General features: G+C 39.5%; 1 protein-coding gene across 1 annotated transcript in view; it reads left to right on the plus strand.

Annotated features, from left to right (window-relative positions):
* Positions 1 to 12,595, plus strand: part of PKD2L2 (polycystin 2 like 2, transient receptor potential cation channel) — a 42,543-nt gene that overhangs the window by 21,410 nt on the left and 8,538 nt on the right. Inside the window, exons 8-11 of the mRNA XM_005557879.4 lie at positions 5,696 to 5,816; positions 7,798 to 7,899; positions 9,432 to 9,496; positions 10,583 to 10,637. Coding sequence (XP_005557936.3) covers positions 5,696 to 5,816; positions 7,798 to 7,899; positions 9,432 to 9,496; positions 10,583 to 10,637 — 343 coding nt within the window. The remainder of the gene's footprint in view (positions 1 to 5,695; positions 5,817 to 7,797; positions 7,900 to 9,431; positions 9,497 to 10,582; positions 10,638 to 12,595) is intronic.

Raw genomic sequence — 12,595 nt, forward strand, 5'->3', positions numbered from 1 at the left:
ATGTATATTCCACATTTTGCCTATTCATTCATCTGTCAATACACATTTGGGTTGGTTCCACATTTTAGCTATTGTGAATAACAGTGCTGTGAACATGGATGTATAAATATCCATTCAGTTGGATGGATATTTCAGTTCCTTTGGTTATATACCCAGAAGTAGAATTGCTGGATCACATGATCTATTTCCCCCTCCAGACTTATTAAGGTATAATTAAAATTATATATATTTATGCTATAGGTGTGATGTTTTGAAATATGTACACATTGTGAAATGATTAAATCAGGCTATGTTTAACATATCCATCACCTCTCATATTTATCATTTTTTGTGGTAAGAACATTTAAGATCTACTTTCTTAGCAATTTTCAAGTATACATTATTAACTATAGTCACCATGCTATACAGTAGATCTCCAGAACTTATTATTCTGTCTAACTGAAATGTTACACCCATTGACATACATCTCTCAATTTCCCTTGAACTCCACCTCTCCAACCCCTGGCAATTGCCATTCTGCCCTTCGCTTCTATGACTTCAATTTTTTCAGACTCCACATATAAGTGAGATCATGCAGTATTTGTCCTTCTGTGCCTTGCTTATTTCACTTAATATGATGGTCCTCCAATTTCATCCTTGTCACAAATGACAGTATTTCCTCCTTTTCAAAGATTGAATAGTGTTCCATTGTTTATATATGCCATATTTTCTTTATCCATTTAACCATTAATAGACATGTAGGTTGATTCCCTATCTCGGCTAAACAATGCTGCAGTGAACATGGGAGAGCACATATTTCTTTCACATACTGATTTTATTTCCTGTAGATACATATACCAAGAAGTGGATTGCTGGATCATATGTTAGTCCTATTTTTAATTTTCTGAGGAATATCAATACTGTTTGGCATAGTGGCTGTACCATTTTACATTCCCACCAACAGTGTATGAAGTTTTCTTTTTGTCTCCATCCTCGATAACACTTGTTATCTTTTTGATAAGAGCCATTCTAACAGATGTGAGGTGATAGCTCATTTTGTTTTGTTTTTTTGAGATGGAGTCTTGCTCTGTTGCCCAGGCTGGAGTGCAGTGGCGAGGTGATAGCTCATTTTGTTTCGTTTTTTTTTTTGAGATGGAGTCTTGCTCTGTTGCCCAGGCCAGAATGCAGTGGCATGATCTCGGTTCACTGTAACCTCCTCTTCCTGGGTTCAAGTGATTCTCCCACCTCAGCCTCCCGAGTAGGTGGCATTACAGGCATGCACCACCACGCCTGGCTACTTTTTGTATTTTTAGTGGAGATGGGGTTTCACCATGTTAGCTAGGTTAGTCTCGAACTCCTGACCTCAAGTGATCCACCTGCCTCAGTCTCCCAAAGTGCTGGGATTACAGGTGTGAGCCACTGTGCCTGGCCTAATTTGCATTTTCCTGATTAGTGATGTTGACCATTTTTTCATATATCTGTTGACCATTTGTGTGTCTTATTTTGAGAAATGTCTACTGAGGTCCTTTGTCCATTTCTAAATTGGATTATTTTCTTTCTTTCTTTTCTTTTTTTTTTTTTTTTTTTTTTGAGATGGAGTTTGTTCTTGTTGCCCAGGCTGGAGCACAGTGGTATGATCTCAGCTCACTGTAACCTCCGCCTCCCAGGTTCAAGTGATTCTTCTGGCTCAGCCTCCCGAGTAGCTGGGATTACAGGCATGCACCACCATGCCTGGCTAGTTTTGTATTTTCAGTAGAGACGGGGTTTCTCCATGTTGGTCAGGCTGGTCTCGAACTCCTGCCCTCAGGTGATCCACCTGTCTTGGCCTCCCAAAGTGCTGGGATTACAAGCGTTAGCCACCTAGCCCTGTTCACTTTTCTTCTTTTTCCTGTTTCTCAGACTCAATAATGTAAATTATCCTATCTTCAAGTTCATTGATTCTTTTTTCTGCCTGCTCAAATCTTCCTTTGAATCCCTTTAGTAAATTTCTCATTTTGGTTATTATTTTTCCATCTTGGAATTTTTTGTTTCTTTTTAGGTTTTCACTTTATTGATATTTCCATTTTGTTCACATTTTCTTGATTTCATCCATGCTTTCCTTTAGTTCTTTCAGCATCTTTAAGACAGTTATTTTAAAGTATTTGTCTAGTAGGCCGTCATCTGGTCTTTCTCAGAGACAGTATCTACTAGCTTGCGTTTTTTTTGGTTTTGGTTTTGTTTTTTCCACTGAATGGCTCATATTTCCCTGTTTGTGTATCTAGTGATTTTTTGGTGAATTTTTAGATTCAAACTTTGTATGTCTTGTGATTTTGTGATTTTTAAAAAATTCAAACCAAGCTGGGTGTGGTGGCTCACATTTTGGAGCCATTGCACTTTGGGAACCTCCTAGCACTTTGGGAGGCCAAGGCAAGTGGCCCAGCAGTTTGAGACCAGCCTGGGAAACTAAGGGAGACTATGTCTGTACAAAAAATAAAAAATAATAAAAATTCAAACCAGACATTTGAATCTAATAATGTGTTAACTTTGAAAATCAGATTCTTCCCCTTCCCCACAGTTTGCCATTTTTTGTTCTTATTTTTTATTTTTATAGTCTGGCTCCATGCCAAGGATCACCCTGAGTTGCACACTTAAGGTCTTCTCAGGTTTTTCCTCAGCCTGTGCCCTTCCCTGGGAATGCACAATGACTTCCTAACTTTCCCCTGATATGGAGTTGGTTCTGAATGTCCTAGTCTTTAATGTCTGGATCCCAAAAAAGGAAAAGAGAAGAATAAAGTGAGAGGTAGGGGAAGGATAACAGCCCTTTAAATCCCAAGGACATTGCTTCAGCTGAAGGATGGTCTTGCAACAATGGAGATGCAACAATGGCTGCCCACCTCAGTGCCTGCATCTCCACGATCAGAAGCAGCAATCAGCAGTCACCACACAGATCCCCAATTATTGAAAGACATGGTATTTATTCCCCACATGGCTCCCATAAGCTACATGCAAGCTGCTTCACAAACATGTGAATGGATCCCATCTATGAGGCTAATGAGTAGGGGATGCATAGCTATTGAGATAAAAGCTGAAATTGTCCAAAATTAACTGCAATTTACTGTCCAAGCTTTTTCCTGGAAGTTGCAGGCCTTCTTCAACAGACTCTAGAGTTCCAAAGTAGTACATCTGACAGATTCTGTCCATGTAATTATTGTCTAGATGGGGACAGGGAAGAAATAGTTTCCTGTGGTTCTCTTCCACCTTCCAAGAATCTTTTTTTTTTTTTTTTTGCTGATCCAGAAGAAATAGTTGAGAAACTGTGTTACTGGCCACCTCTCAGGAAGGAGACAGAGGCAAGGTCCAGGGCCTGCACTGTGTGTGTGTGTGTGTGTGTGTGTAGGGAGAAGACTATCCAGTCACCTTTCTATACATCAAAAAGGGAGCTTGAATTGCTACACCCTCAAGTTAAAGATGAATTTCTTGGAGTGACCCAATCAATGACTCCAAGAGAGAGACTGGAAAGTCTTATTAAGGACAAATGGCACGTTATTATGAAACAGGCTTTTAGTTATGGTAATTCAATAAGGAAGAACTCTATCTAAAGTTTGCGGGGCATCAGAAAGTTACAAAACAGTATTTTCATTCAATATAACCCTGTATGTTGAGGTGCCATGGTGCTTTCAGCTTGCGAAAAAGAAACAAAATGGATAAACTAAGCTCCGATTAAGAAAAGAGAGACTGTATTTGGAGCCTCCAGTTTCTATGAGATTATAACCATTCAGTAAATGCTTCAGTTTTTGTCATTCTCACTATTACAGAGCAGACGTATCTTAACACTTTCCTGACAGAAAAGGGTTGAATGGAAGCTTTGGTTACTAAGCTAACTTCTGGAGAGGAGAAAAGAATGAGAATGGTTCCTTTATCTTTTTTTTTTTTTAAACTTAAAGATAAAAAGATAAAAGATCATGGCAGAAACACTAAAACAGAACCTTTTATTCTCCTATGCCAGAAAAAATATTTGATTTGTGGTGAGACTTAGTTTCCTTCCAATTCAGTATTTTCTCTATCTTATGGAGGAAAGCATTACAAACCAGTATTAAAAGCAAGATAAATACTTTAGGTATGATTTGGTCAGGTCTTAGCTAGGTGCCAAGGATGGAATCTCAGATAACTCTGAGTCCTAGGACTTCATGTAGCCCATTTCTTTGAATGCTTTTTCTTCCTTCATTAAAGCTCTTTGCTCCTTTTATGTGACTGGCAAAAGCAATAAGGGACAAGCAGCCTTTCTCCCTTTTCACTGACCAATTACGCAGAGTTATCAACATAGGATTAAAAATTTCTTTCCACACGCCTGTAATCCCAGCACTTTGAGAGCCCAAGGCGGGTGGATCACCTAAGGTCAGGAATTTGAGACCAACCTGGCCAACGTGGTGAAACCCCATCTCTACTAAAAATACAAAAATTAACCAGGCATGGTGACACGTGCCTGTCATCCCAGCTACTCAGGAGGCTGATGAGGCAGGAGAATCGCTCCAACCGGAGAGATGGAGGTTGCAGTGAGCCAAGATCCCACCACTGCACTCCAACCTGGGTGACAAGAGCGAAACACCGTCTCAAAAAAAAAAAAAAAATTCTTTCCAAATTTCCTCATAGAATAAAGAACACACACACATAATTTAAACTGATATTCCTGATATGTCTAGTGAGACCACTGGAAGTTAATAATGAGAAAATAAGATTTTCAAGTTAGAAAATTCTAATTCTACTTGTTACTACTGTGCTACGCAAAGTCTTAATTTCTTCATTTTCCATCTTTAAAATTAGAAAAAGGAAGGTTTGAAATACTTTAAGTGGTATTTCTTATCAAACCAGGCTATCAAAGAGGGTAAAATAAACCTTAGGATCATGTTGAGTATTATTATCAGCACTTGTTTGAGACTAGCAAGTGACATATTGTTGGCATCCCTATTTTATCAGAATTTAAGAGTTGGTTAAGACAAAAATTCACTTCACTGACATTAGAAAGTTTAGGGCTCTTGGGTCTAAACCTTCTACAAGTTGAAAAATCACTTGAACAAATTCAAAGTTCTAATGTTTAGAAGGGCACAGGCATAGCCGGCCAAGAAGGCCACTGCCAAAACCAGTTAGTAAACAGGTATCTCAGGTTCAAATGTTACAGGTGGGCTGGGTGCAGTGGCTCATGCCTGTAATCCCAGCACTTTGGGAGGCTGAGGTGGGCGGATCACTTAAGGCCAGGAGTTTGAGATCAGCCTGGCCAACATGGTGAGACTGTCTCTGCTAAAAATACAAAAAAAGTAGCCGGGCATGGTGATGCACGCCTGTAATCCCAGCTACTTGGGAGGCTGAGGCAGGAGAATCGCCTGAACCTGGGAGACAGAAGTTGCAGTGAGCCGAGATAGCACCACTGCACTCCAGCCTGGGTGGTAAGAGTTTGACTGTCTCAAAAAAAAAAAAAAAAAAAGTTATAGATGAACACTGAGTTCACATTCATTAAAGCAGTCATGTCCTACATTACCTATTCGGCTATTGAGGTACTCTAAGTCTTTCTTTAGGGGAATTTTCTACATCCAATTTTACGTAACTCTGTAGTAACATAATTAAAGTCAGAAAGCATATGCCATATGCTGCTAGATATCCTCTTAGAGACATTAGTAACTCCCATCAGTTGTCATGTATGTACATGAAGGTATATGTTTTCTAATATTTTTCTCTCTTAAAGATTTGCACAATTTCGAATTGTTCTTGGAGATTTTAATTTTGCTGGTATTCAGCAAGCCAATCCTATCTTGGGACCCATTTACTTCATCACTTTCATCTTTTTTGTGTTCTTTGTCCTGCTGGTAAGAATGATAATATATATTCCTTACATTTCTTACTTTTTAAAATAAAAAATAAAATTACTCATTTAGAATAAACTATTATTTCTGCTCAGCTGTCAGGGTACTTTACATTTATTAAGAATTGTGTGGATCCCTAGTAATCCAGGTTCACTAGTCCAGTGACTGTTTTCAAGTTGTCCAACGAAGAATGTAATCACAGTAGTTAATTTCTGGGTGTTTTAGATGGGAATGTGCTAAATCCTTCACATAAATAATCTGAATGTCCCAGGTCTCTTCAGGCTGGGACAATGCATGCCATGAGCCATGAATGTGGCCATTAATATTCTGCCCATATTGCAATGGCTTTTGGCCCTTACAGCCAAACACTTAACATGTTGTGGTTTTCAGGAGTTATCAGGATAGATCTCTCACATGCACTCAGAACAAGTCTATTTGGGCTTCCTAACCAAGGAACCTTGCCTTTCTAGTCAAGGCATTGTACTGTCCTCCATGGAAACACTTTTTGTCAGGCACAGAAGTTATCCCCTGGTGACAGACAAGACTCTTAGGGTGACAGAGCTGGGCCACAGTGAAAGGTGGGCTGTTGGGGTAAGAATATCCTTTCTACATTTGTGTTATCTGGACATTAGTAGTTGCAGGAGCTGTAGTAAGACTGTGAATTTAAACAGCTTCATAGAATTTAAAAACAACAGTAACAGCAAACACCCTTGGCTGGACACAGTGGCTCACACCTATAATCCTAGCACTTTGGGAGGCAGAGGCAAGCAGATCGCTTGAGCTCAGGAGTTCGAGACCAGCCTGGGCAACATGATGAAATGCTGTCTCTACTAAAAATACAAAAATTAACCAGGCTTGGTGATGCACACCTATAATCCCAGCTACTTGGGTGGCTGAGGCATGAGAATCGCTTGAACCTGGGAGTGGGAGACTGCAGTGAGCTGAGATCACACAACTGCACCCCAGCCTGGGCAACAGGGTGGGACCCTGTCTCAAAAACAAACAAACAAAAAACACCCTTATGAACACATAATTACATCATTCTCAATTTTCTTCCATTATGTAATATTGCATATATATAACCAGTTCATATGCATTCTTTTACATTCTGCTTTTCTCATTTGCAATAAACATATTTGCCCATACCCACACACCACACATTTTCTATTCTACTTATTGTCTGCATAGACATTTCCCCATTTTTGAGCATACGGGTTACTTTTAAAGCTTGATGTTTTGCTTGTTTCTTTTTTATTATTTATTATTATTATTTTTTGAGACAGAGTCTTGCTCTGTTGCCCGGGCTGGAGTGCAGTGGGTGTGATCTTACTCGGCTCACTGCAACCTCCACCTCCTGGGTTCAAGAGATTCTCCTGCCTCAACCTCCTGAGTAGCTGGGACTACAGGTGCACGCCACCATGTCTGGCTAATTTTTGTATTTTTAGTAGAGACGGGGTTTTGCCATGTTGGCCAGGCTGGTCTTGAACTCCTGTCCTCAAGTGATTCACCCACCTTGGCCTCCCAAAGTGCTGGGATTACAGGCGTGAGCCACCATGCCTGGCCTACTTTTAAAATTTAAATGCAATTTTACAAACCTGAAACTTGTTAAAATCACTAACATTTAAACTAAATTTTTTTTTTTTTTTTTTTTTTTTTGAGACGGAGTCTCGCTCTGCCGCCCAGGCTGGAGTGCAGTGGCCGGATCTCAGCTCACTGCAAGCTCCGCCTCCCGGGTTCACGCCATTCTCCTGCCTCAGCCTCCCGAGTAGTTGGGACTACAGGCGCCTGCCACCGCGCCCGGCTAGTTTTTTGTATTTTTTAGTAGAGACGGGGTTTCACCGTGTTAGCCAGGATGGTCTCGATCTCCTGGCCTCGTGATCCGCCCGTCTCGGCCTCCCAAAGTGCTGGGATTACAGGCTTGAGCCACCGCGCCCGGCCTAAACTAAATTTTTATTGAAATAATTTTTTGAATACTTATTCCTAGAATATGTTCTTGGCAATTATTAATGATACCTACTCTGAAGTGAAAGCTGATTATTCAATAGGCAGAAGGCCGGATTTTGAACTTGGTAAAATGATTAAACAGGTAAGTCAAATTTCTTTCCTAATTAGAATTCTAAGACAAATCTCATACAGTTTATCCTCCTGCAGTTTGAATACCACTTAATCCCAAGTGGTCGTGTTCTCCCCACTCCCACCCCCAGAGTTGGTTTTGTGTTTTGATCCAGTGTTACTGATACTCAAATTATTTCATTACTACAGAAATGAGATATGCTCTGGCTTCAAAAATGTAGCCAAAATTATTTCAGAGTGCAATATATCAAATAGTTATTGAGTGATTTCCTAAATGCAAAGCACTGTTGAGTATTATAATAAAACCCTCTCTTCCTTCCGGAAAGTTTTTGCTCTGGAAGCTGTTAAATTTCTATCAATCTAAACTCAGAACTCCATGTGTCTTGTCTTCCTCACTTTCCTGTTTCTGTTCATGGCAACACTATCCTCTCAAGTCACTCCTGGCTCAAGAAACTTGAAAAGAATTTGTTTCCTTGTCCCTTATATAGTCTATCGTCATGGCATATGTATAGTTTATCTCTGTAGTTCTTGCTTACATTTGTGGAATACTTTAAATTCTAACTGCCGCTAGAGGAGGCTTTCAGTACTTTTTGTACTTACCTTCACCATGGTAACATTTCCTGACTATTGTAGCCTCTTCCCTGTGCCAGTCCAGATGTGGTTATCAGTTTCCCTAGGCCTGTCAAGTCCGAATTCCTTACCCAAACATTCCAAATCCTCAAGTCTCACAGTCCCAACCTATCTTCATTAACTATAATTTTACTATAGTTTCTACCTTTCTGCCTCTATTTACAACACTGTATGTCCCGGCTCATCTGTTTTGAGCACTGTGCTTTATACCATGCTTGTTCTCACTCTCTCCTCTGAGCCTCTGCTCAAATCATTCTCTGACCCCTGAAATATTCCTACAGCTCTTCTCTCTTGCTATCACTCTATTCTTCTTCAAAAAGTGGAATCTGTCCTGTCCTCCTCTCAATATCTACCTCAGTTTGAGCGTAGCAGAGTTATATGTGTATCAGTCACATCTCCCCTGCCAGTCTGGCCATCTCTGCATATCCCATGTTTCTAAAGCATAGCATTTCACAGAGAAGAGGTCCTAGTAGCTGTGGGGTTAGTGGGGTTTACAAACTTTGCCCAAGAACTAATCTGTAAAACAAACCAAAAAAACTGTTAAGCTATCCCCCAATTAAGTTTGCTTTTTTCCCCCATCTTTTATCACTTGAATATGATGTTGGTTATATTCATTAGAAGTGTTAACATCCTTAACGCAATACATGTTAACGCTTTTTAAAGATTTTTGCTTTTTCCAAGTTCCAGAGTAATGCCCCCAACTGAAGAACCCCTTTTGTGTTTTCACCAGCAGGTGTAAACCATATGTAGCAATGAGTTCACGTGAAAGAAGGATAATCATAGTATTTACCTCCACAATTCTTTAGGGTAGCAATCCAGAGGGACAAGCATTACATATTTATTTTACTTTGATAAAACATTAATAATAAAGGATATATTTTGATGAATTTTCAAACTATTTTAAATTATGCCCAGAGTTACAAAAATGTTCTCGAGAAATTCAGACTGAAGAAAGCTCGAAAAGATGAAGACAAGAAAACGTAAGATGACTTTTCTCAAATGTTTAACTTACCATTTTAAAGTTCGACATTACAGGAGAACCTTATAAGGTTGTTTTTTTGTTTTGTTTTGTTTTTAATAGAGACAGGGTTTCCCCATGTTGGTCAGACTGGTCTCAAACTCCTGACCTCAGGTGATCCACCCACTGGGGCCTCCCAAAGTGTTGGGATTACAGGCGTGAGCCACCATGCCTGGCCATGAGTAAGGTTTTAATTGCAAAACCACCAACAACCTATGTGGCGATTCTAAATATACAGTCAGTACACCCAGGAGTGCCTCCTAATTTCTGAGGACACCAGAAATTTTAGCTAATTTAAAATTAATATAGGCCGGGCGCGGTGGCTCAAGCCTGTAATCCCAGCACTTTGGGAGGCCGAGGCGGGCGGATCACGAGGTCAGGAGATCGAGACCATCCTGGCTAACACAATGAAACCCCGTCTCCACTAAAAATACAAAAAAATTAGCCGGGCGTGGTGGCGGTGCCTGTAGTCCCAGCTACTCGGGAGGCTGAGGCAGGAGAATGGCGGGAACCCGGGAGGCGGAGCTTGCAGTGAGCCGAGATCGCGCCACTGCACTCCAGCCTGGGCGACAGAGCGAGACTCCGCCTCAAAAAAAAAAAAAAAAAAAAAAAAATTAATATAATGCTGGCCATTCTACTGAGAAAAAGCTGTAAGAGAAAGCTGGAGGGGACAATAAAGTCCCTCTAAAAAGGTAGGAAACAATTTTAGTCTAAATTAAATGCATTTACTTGGCTATAAAAACATTTACACACAATACTTACGAATAATACTTACACTTACACTATATTTACACTTACATTTATTAAATGACTTTGGTGTCAAAATAATTCCCAAACCCAGAACTCTGGCAGTGGAACATAAACATTTTTTTCAGTTAATGGCATATGATACTCTGAAGGACTTGTTAATGATCACATTTTCCAAATAATTAGCATTATCTGAAATAAATATTATTCAGATCCTTACTACAGATCTGATTGTACGTTATGGTGGCATTTCCTTTTTTATTGTCATTTGCCTCTGATTTTTATTTTATGTTTTCAGTAGCAAAGGCAGTGGAGATTTGGCTGAACAAGCCAGAAGAGAAGGCTTTGACGAAAATGTAAGACTTTAATTTTTTTCATAAACACAAGTGGTAGCTGTATTAGAAATATGCTCACAAAAATGCTCTGGTTAAGAATTGAAATGATTTGCTGTTTTTCAGAACAGTTACTGTCATCTCCAAATAAATCTCCCAGATCTAGATCCTTTCACGTTTAGGACAAACCATTTGGATTTCAGATGCTTCCTCTCTCCTACCTGTACTCTCAGCCAGATACCTAACCCTACAGGTGTACACTCACTGTGTGAATATCACACCGGGTATTCATAGTGAGTACACTTTGTGGAGATGATCTGGGTAACTTTTCTCTTGTAATCACTAATGTGATGAATTACTTTAACACTTTTGTATTTCAAAAATTATAATATGTAACATATATCTGACAATAGCAGAATTTAAGGAACACCTATGTTCCTTAAATATACTATTACCACTACCACTTAAAAAAAAAATAGTGAACCATTGCTCTATTTCCGGTCACCACCTCTCCCCCCAAATGCTCAGAAAGAAGACAGCAGGGTCAGGAGACTGTAATAAGCAAGCAAATAAATGTTGAAGTTTCTCATTTTCGGACAAAGGGATTACAAAAATGGAAAGGCTGAAGGTGAACTTTGTGGTACTGGATTGGAATCTAGATCTACTGTGTACACACACGTATTTTCTAGCTCTGTCCAATCCACTATGAGGGCTAGAAGTGACACCCTACTAGCAATGAGCACAACTAGTACCCAGATCTTGGTTTCCAAATAGCATTCTCCTCTAAAAGGAACTGGGGCTCCTTGGAGGTCTTGCTAATTCCAGGGCTGGAAAGTACAGCTGACTCTTGAACAACACAGGTTTGAACTGCACACGTCCACTTAAATGTGTAATCTTTTTACCTGGATCAAAAATTCAGTATTTGCAGGCTAGGGAGGGTGACTTTTCCCCGTATGTGGGTTCTGCAGGGCCAACTGTGAGACTTGAGTATATGCAGATTTTGGTGTACTAGGGGGTCCTGGAACCAATCCCCCATGTATACCGAAGGACAACTATACAAGATGAGTCTGGAATAGCTTATTGAGGCATAAAGTAAAACTGCTCAAAGAATGATGGACAATCTGTTAAAAGAATCAGTTTAAGGGGCTCAAGCTGGCCAAATTTGACAATATTTAAGCACTATGATGAATAATGGTTCATAGCCCACTGAATAAAAGGATTCCATGAATGAGACATTTACAGGCCTCTCCACCAAATACTCATTACAAAAAGAAAAGCAGTAATGTTAGGGTGGAGAAGTCTGACAGCACCTTAATCAAGTCAGTGACCACTATCAACACTGAAACAAATGGAAATTATATGCTGCTTGATAGGAGGCCATGAGAATTAGCATCCTTTCTGTGACATCCTTGTCGAAGACATATAATCTTAACCTAAATCATGACAAAATTTAAATTGAGGGACATTCTACAAAATAACTGGCCCGTTCTTCAAAGTGTCAATCATGAAGTCAAGGTAAAGCTGAGGAACTATTCCAGATTAAATGAGATTAAAATGATATGTCAAGTAAATAAAATGCATAATCCTGGACTGGATACTTTTCCTATAAAGGCATCATTGGGATAACTGATAAACTTGAAAGGGAAACACAGACATATCTATGGATTCATAGACATATCTATGAATATTAATTTTTTGATTCTGATGGTTATAATTATAAAAGAGAATGTCCTTATATGGAGGAAATGCAGACTGAAGTATTCAGGGATGATGGAGCCTTCATGTTGGTGGCTTTCAAATACTTCAGAAGGAAAAAATATTTGTATTGTTCTTATAACTTTTATCTAAATTTGATATTTGTGTGTTTTTTTGTTTGGTGTTTTTTTTTTTTTTTTGAGACCACACCCAGATACTTTTTGTATTTTTAGTAGAGACCGGGTTTCACCATGTTGGCCAGGCTGGTCTCGAACTCCTTACTTCCT

The sequence above is a fragment of the Macaca fascicularis genome, chromosome 6 (assembly GCF_037993035.2).
Source record: "Macaca fascicularis isolate 582-1 chromosome 6, T2T-MFA8v1.1".
In the NCBI taxonomy this organism is placed as follows: domain Eukaryota; kingdom Metazoa; phylum Chordata; class Mammalia; order Primates; family Cercopithecidae; genus Macaca; species Macaca fascicularis.